The sequence below is a fragment of the Crocodylus porosus genome, unplaced genomic scaffold (assembly GCF_001723895.1).
Source record: "Crocodylus porosus isolate Cpor-Errol unplaced genomic scaffold, CroPor_comp1, whole genome shotgun sequence".
Lineage (NCBI taxonomy): Eukaryota > Metazoa > Chordata > Crocodylia > Crocodylidae > Crocodylus > Crocodylus porosus.
The window spans coordinates 85,249,991-85,258,017 of record NW_017728886.1 but is presented as its reverse complement, the minus strand read 5'-3'; the positions used below and the strand labels follow the sequence as shown (position 1 = coordinate 85,258,017).

The 8,027-nt window shown below is 42.3% G+C and overlaps 1 protein-coding gene across 1 annotated transcript in view; it reads right to left on the bottom strand.

Moving 5' to 3' along the window:
- Positions 1–7,463, bottom strand: part of AVL9 (AVL9 cell migration associated) — a 46,377-nt gene extending 38,914 nt beyond the window's left edge. The window contains exon 1 of the mRNA XM_019538289.1: positions 7,270–7,463. Coding sequence (XP_019393834.1) covers positions 7,270–7,368 — 99 coding nt within the window. The 5' untranslated portion in view covers positions 7,369–7,463. The remainder of the gene's footprint in view (positions 1–7,269) is intronic.
- Positions 7,464–8,027: the final 564 nt, after the last annotated feature.

Genomic DNA, 8,027 nt, shown 5'->3' with positions numbered 1-8,027 from the left:
TTTTTTTTTTTTTTAAATACTCATGACTTTAACCATTAAGAGATTTTTGCATGTGGGTAAGGGATGGTGTTAAGCTACTGTCCCAATCTCACCGAGAACTGCCAGATTAAAAATGGTAATATTAAGGATGCCAGAAAGAGAATGAACAATCTTAACTATGACTATCGCTTTGTTGTACAGAGTAATAATTTCCAGATTTCTGTTTCAGATAACAGGTTACAGGGCCTGATTCACTGCTACTTTATATTTTATACTTTGGCATAAATGGCTATATAACACTAGTGGTTATGTTTTATATCCACTTAAGAATATGAGAACTGTCACAATACTAGGCTAGATGGGCCTACAGTCTGATCCAATAAATCTCACACATGCTGGTAGAATGTGGATGTTTAGAGAGGATAAGCAGAGCATGTGCACAATTTTTCACTTTCTACTAGTGCAGGCAACCACATAAGATGAAGGACATGAGTGGGACCAAGCTTGCATGTGTACAGTACTACTTCTACTGCTGACCATGCAGCAGGATAGCAAAGCTGAAGAGGTAGTGTCAACAGTGCATTGTCCCCATGCTAATGCTCTGCTGCTGACCAGGCAAGTGCTGAAAAATGTTAAAAAATATTTCCAAACAACTAATTAAGAGAGTAATTTTATTACAGAATAAAAGCTATTTTAATTAAATGAATGCAGCAGGGACTTTTGCCACATTTTATTCTAAGTTAATGGTATTTGCTATACAACTCCTTAGGCAACTAGTGACAAACAAGTCTTAAGTGGGTACAGCACAGAAATTGAGCATGGTCTACAGTTCTAATACACTAGCACTCTCCTTAACTTACTGGTTCAATTATCAGAGGAATAGGGTATCTAGTAGTTTCTCCTCTCATTCGAAGAGGTGACTATCAGGACCACACCTTAGTTGTGGTGAAGATATATAATCACCTAGTGCTAAGGAAATATTTAATTAATGTCACTGCATAAATCAGTCAACACTAGGCATTACAGAATCAGGTTGTCAGCCACCTGCCACTGTACAGAAACAGATACACAGGTCCTTTTTGCACTTAATCTATACCAGCTTAAAGTATTATACATATTTTTTAAATGTAGGTTCTTGATTTGAAAATAATTATGCTGCTTTCACTGACTGCAAGGTTATCTTAATGATCAACGGCAATTCTGAGACTGAAAACAGCTAGTTGGGATGTTACACTGTCAGTTTTCTCCAGTTTTTCAGTCAGCACTCAGCATTTCATGTGTTGTAAATGTCAGTTCTGTTTCTTACATTAGTTTGCTTTATACAAAAACCACCACAGGTTGAATCAGTACAACTTAAAGAAAAACAGCACAGCAACAATTAAGCCAACACCAAACTTATGCTCTAAAAATGACCTCAAATAGGCTGAAATTCTGAGGCTTGTACTAAATAAGTCATCATAAAAATTAGGATTATGAAATTAGTATTATGAAACAAAATTTGAGGGGAAAAAAATTGAGAGTAAAACACCCTGAAATCTGCCTAGGAAAATCTCTGTACAGGAATATCTGTAGTTGCAACTATAATTTCTTTACTTTTTGTATCTTTATCCTCCTAATTGTGATCAAGGGCAAAAGCAGCAGATATGCACTTCAGGTAACCAGCAGTATCTATCTAGAACTGTGCCAGACTATTTAAACCATCTTTCCTCAAAGTGCAAAAAGAATTCACGGGTTTTTCTTTTATCAATAATCACAAACAAAGAATCCATACTACACACACCCAATCTACAGAAACACCATGACATTGCATGCATTTAATTTCTTCCACACAGAGATGGTGTTAGTCTGAAAGATTTAACTATAGGAGAGCCCACAAATTTTAGTATGAAAATATAGTGAGATTCAGTTATATATGTGAATTTTCTGATAAAACAGCTGAAGCCAAAACAAAACAAAAATAGGAACAGAAGACAAGGAAGGTCTCCCTGGGTTCCTTGACAAGTCCCCTGCTATGGCAGGTGACTATGGTGTGTATATTACAGCCCTTTTCATCAACTAAGAAAGATTTACCTGGATTTTTGTTACTAGCACTTCAGCTAGAAGGGTGTTCTAGAGCCTCAGTACTCTAATGGTTAGAAATCATTCATGGACAGTTTATATTAATTTGTTCTCATGCTAGTATTGTTCCTTAGGTTGAACAGCTTCCCTCCCTCCCAGATATTTAGCTTCCCAAAATATTTAGAGACTAGCCCATATCAACCTCCATTCTGCTAGACTAAACATGCCAACCCCTTCTGTTTCCTCCCATAAAAAACAGTCTCCATTCCCCAACATCTTATTCACAAGTCTCTGTATCTGTTCAGTTTTAAACTCACTAAATTTAAATTCTTTAACATGGATAACAAACTGTATACAGTATACCAGATGAAGTCTCACCAGTGCCTTGTACAATGGCACCGTCTCAACTGAAATAAAAGGCAAATGCAGTCATGCCCAGTTTTCAAGGCCTCTGGCTGCCTAGATCACTTTCCCACACACCTTTGACATTTTGCATGGAGGGAGGTACTGGGTACTCCACTTACATGCATATTGTATAACAGCATAATTCACTTATCTACATAACATGATGCTACTCCCAATCTTTTGCCTATCACTTACATTAATTACAACAAACTTCAGTTACCTACATAGTGGTTAATTTCCAACAATGCTTTTTTGGCCCACTGTATACTTTATGGTATAACTATGCTCTGTTTAACTCCATAACTGATTAAAATTACTAGGAAATATCAATTTCAAGCCTTCTAAAGCAGCCTTGTACGAAGTCTTATTCAATTCAAAGCTGCTCTTATAGGCATCCTCAAAGGGAACTTATAAAACACTTTATATAGATTTGCCCACAAACTTCACTTCATAAAATCTACTGGATACCAAAAATCATTGACTCAATATAGACATTGGATTTATGACACATTACAACCTGCCTGACATCCGATTCACCAGGTACCTGCCAGACTAGACCTCTCACTTTTCTTTCCATTCCCTGCCCCCCCACCCATTTCCCCTCCTCTCCCTTACTTTTCTGCCCTGTCTTCCTAATTTCCAGCTATTCTCTCTCACAGACAGCCTCTTTTCTACCTTGAATTACTACCAATGTAAAGTCTCCCTTACTTACCTTTGACTATTTCCACCCCTGCTTCCCCCACCCACTTCCCTGTTTTACTTTTTGTTTTCCTAATTTCTAACTACTTACGTTCTCACTGACATCCTGTCGCACTTTTAGCTTCTCTCCTTCCTTGGGAGTCTCAAAACAGCAGAGACTCCCTATGCCTGAAGAAGGGTGACTGTGCCCAAAAGCTTTCCAAGAACTTTTGTTGGTCCAATAAAAGATAACACATCTATTCAAAGAACCTTGCCTGCTTATAGGCATAAGGCATTCTGAGAAATAAAATCTTACTAGGTTGTTCTTGTAGTCAATGAGCATAGCTTACATTGAGTTTGGATGAATTTACACTCTGCATAAGTGCATAGTCTTTTTATCAGTTTCACAGCTACGTACTTAAAGTACACTGTACTACACCTGTTATTCCTCAGCAGTATGATGCCTCACCCAACTGGACACATTTATTTAAAAACAACCACCACCTGCTCTTAGATACATGGGAAATTACATGTCAGTTCCTTCAGGATTCTAGGAGGGCAATCATCTGGTCCCTGTAACGTGAGCACACTCAACTGAGTTTTGCTTCTACACTGAATGCAGTCATTTCTGTACTCTCAGTTCCGTTAGCCTTTGCCTCAGCATTCAACATCATCATTCTTACTGAAAACTGAAATAGTTCACTTACTCTTTTAGGCCATGCCTAGATTATCTTTCACCTGTCTTCTGCCCTCACCCTACTACAGACCCACTTTTTCTTTCCTCGTAACTTTGATTTATATAACTGAAGAACCTTTCACTGCTTGTTTCCTTTGCAACACTGCTCAGGTCAGCTTCTGACAACATTCATTTTTCTCCTAGTTTCTAGCCTCTAAAGCTTAACTTTTCTTGCTGATGATCTCTTTCCTACAATTCCTTGTGGCTTTTCTACATTACCTCAAAAAGGATTTTAAGAGTATTACTCACCAGCTAGTCCTCGAGTCCTTCCCTCCCAGTTTTTAACAATACCTAAAACAGCTTTTATAGCAAATGTTGTCCCGACAATCGAATGAAACTTATAACTTTGGTAATTGTGGCATTGTTGCTCTATTAAAAAAAAAAAAAAATGCATGGCACTATAGGAAAATGGAACAGAAAGGAAAGAGACTTCCAACTCCATTCATTCCTAGCAAATGAGGACAAAATGAGGGCAAAAATGTGTTATTCTTCCCACTGACACCCAGTGTATGGCTATCTTTCATAACAGCCATTGATTTGCAGGTGCCTGATAAATACTGCAAACCTAGAAAGGTGATTCAGTTACTGTTTTGAAAACTGATCCTGTAAACACCTGCACACTTCTAACTTTACTTGTGTGAGCAGCCCTATTAAACTTATAGTAATAAACATTCCAAATACTTGGTTGGTTTGAAATCTATTTAAGTTGTCATGTATTATTTAGTAATAGATATGATGGAGGGTTGCTTTTAAATTGCAGCATATTGTTAGTAAGCTCAGGGTAGGAAGGAGTATACTGATTTTTCTTTTGTTTTGTTTTACTAGCTAGCTATTTCTACTGGATGGTTTCAAAAAACATGAAAACAATCCATATAAAATTATAGATCTCTGGTGCCTTCTGTGCAACAAGTTAGCAGTTTTCAGACTAATTCTCAGAAGATAGCCACCATCTTAACTGGTATCCTTACTGATATTCTCAGTAGACTAACAACTGAAAAGGGCACAAACAGGCTCTCTCATTTTGGCTTGCTTTTAGGACAGTGCTGGTGTACACTGACCACTGCCCATGTTTAATCACTTCTGTAGATAAATGGGTCTGTAAATTCCCCCAGAATTAAACAGCCTGAATAGATATTAAGAAACACAAAAACCCCCTCTAAAATGGTATAAGAAATAAATGGCTTGTGTTAAGAAACAATGTAAATAGCTTTTGTAAATCTGATTGGCAGGTTCATGACATAGCAATCATCTTTCAGCTGTTAAACTACATGGACTAAGCTTTTATAAACGATGTATGCAGTAGAAATATAGCTAGTCTCAAAGTCAAAGAAAGATGACATCGAATGCTAGACACCACAAACATGGATAAAGCTGCCAATATTGGATAATAAAAGAAAAATATGCTGTTAAAGACTAGGGGGAGGGGAGCGGAGATGACATAAGATTAAGATGTAAGAGTTAAGATGACATCTAATGCTAGATTTTTTCTGCTTTTAATAAGAGCAACCTAATTTTAGTTTAAAAATAATGAACAAATGTGCATCCAAGGCAACAGTTATTCATCATTTGATAACTTCAAATTGGCATGCAAATTTATGGACATAGCACTTGCTGGGTTACCAGAGGATGGGGGTGGAAATCAAGTCTAGACAGGCCATTCGTGTTGATTCTCTTTTCTCATATCCAAAGGCATTCCCTCGAGTCAGTACACAATCTCCTGGCATGGCACACTCCAGGAGTTTAAAATAACTCTTCTGCATCAGGTTGTTTAACAATGGAACAATGAAGGTACAAAAAATGAACAAAGAGCTACTGCTTTTTAAAAACAGGAGTTTTATAAATCGATGCAAGTACTAGCCAGGTTTCAAACCAATTCCTAAACTGCTTTGCATACCCCTGTAACTGGGGAGTAGTAGTAGAGCCTAGAACTTGGAACAGAAGATGGAAAAGGAACATACTTTTCATGAGGGGCTGGGGGGGACAGAGGAATTTAAAAAAATATTTAACACCGTAAAGGAGAAATATATATTATCAACCCACTAGTAAAAGTCAGTTTTGATAAATATCTGGAAGAAAGCTGACTATCTATATGCAAAGGTTGCGTCTAGAAAACTGCAAAGGCAGAAGCTTGTGCAAGTTGCAAGTTAAAATTTATCTTCCCAACTTTGTTGTTTTTCAAGTGTCCTGCATTTATAAGTGAGCATGGTGCACTCATCCACCTTCATTTTTAATCCCTTTCTTTACTTTTAGGGACTTCTCCACTCCTGTTGCTCCTTTTCCGACTGGGATCTACTGTTCCATCAATTTCATACAGGCCTCTGCTACATGTTACATATAATCACACAACTCACTGGACAATCGCACAATAAATTTAGACTCGCCATACGTGCAAAGACAGATGGGCTACAGGTGTAATTATTGTGCAATTCACTGGTGAATCGCACAATAAATTTAGACCAGTCATACATGCAAAGCCATTATCACACCATAAAAGTGACTCCCCAGCCGTAGAAAGAGCCAACCAGCTACAAAGTTAGTGCTTTGAAACGTTTAACAACATCATGACTAGTTTCTATCCATCTTTAATCTGAACGTGTCGCAGGGCCCTTAATATGATCACTCATACTATGATCACTTATCCTTTCCAGGCTTTTGCAATCTGGAATTTGAGAGAAGTTACTTATAAACATTAACCTTAGCATAAGCAACACTTGGTGCACAACAAATTGAGTCATCCCATCTCAAACAGCGAATGCCTCTTACAGGCCACCCTGAGCAAACTGCAGCCTCACCCTACTGGCCGTGCAGGGCTATCCACTGGAACCTCTTCCTCTGCTCAAGCCCACAGCCTGACTCAAACACAGCCAGTGGCTCATGGAGGAGGAGGAGGAGGAGGAGGAGGAAGCAGCATCCTAGGAACTCTGTAACCTAGAACTAGGATGGCTCCTGAAGTTGAAGGGGGTGGGGGGAGGGTAGGAAGGGGAGAAAGAAGAGAGGAAAGAAGCCAGCAGGATGTGGGAAGCTAAAAACAACACATAAACACCCTAACAGAGCTGACAAATGATACTGGGCTGGCATATGTGTACACACCCCCACCAATACACCCCCAGCACCTGCCCATACACATGCTCACACACTGTACAGTCTCCCCAACATGCACCTCCCATACACCCCCCATGCACGCACCCCCACCTCACACCCCACCACACAACCCCCCAATGCACATGCCCCATCACACCCCCCCATACACCCAACAGCACACTCCCCACATACCCTCAACGCACACCCCACAACGTGCACGCACACCATACACCCCCACAACGCACACCCCCCATGTACCCCCGCCCCCAACAAAGCCAAGGCCGGGGCTGGGCGCGGGGTCGGGCAGGGCCCTGCCCCAGGCCGGCCCTCACCTGGCAGCCCTTCTTGTGGTGGAAGCCGACCACGGCGATGTGCAGCACCGGCCCCCGCGGGCCGCTCCCCGGCGGCGAGCAGCGCCCCGGCTTCTCCATAGGCGGGCGGCGGCGGTGGCTGCTTCCGCCCCGGGCTCCGCCGCTGCCCGGGGCTGACGGGGAAGAAGCCCGGAGCCGGGCCCGGCGCCCAGCCCGCCGCTGCCTCCCTCCGTGCCGGCCGCTTCCGCAGCGCCCAGAGGCGGGGACACGGAAGCACCTCCCCTTCAAGTGCCACCGCGCCCGGGGGGGGGGCCTCACCGCCCCTCCACCACCTGCCCGGGGGAGGGAGGCCGCGAGGCCTGCGGCTCCTGCCGGCCCTTCCCAGCCCCGAAGGCCTGGTGTGGTCTCATCCCCGACAGCGGTCGGGGTAGAACCCCTACCTGCCCCGGGGGGGCAGGCAGCACGGGAAGCTCTTCTCGGCTTCCCCTTTGTGCCAGGCTCGTTGTGGGGCATTAACTCAGGGGCTCTCAAGCTTCTTAAGCTCCCAATGCCTCTGGATGGACTCGAGGTGCCCCTGGGAAAATTCCAGCCCTGCCTCTAGGGGTGTTGATCTACTGAGGTAGACCAAGGTCTTTGGGTAAATAGGACCTCTTTTATTAGACCATCTAACATTGGTGACACATAGTGGGTGCACACAGGTGCGCCCCCTGAGATTGGCAGAGCACCCCTGTGAAAACCACTGCCAGTGGCGTCTGCAGGTGGTCCCTGATCAACACTGC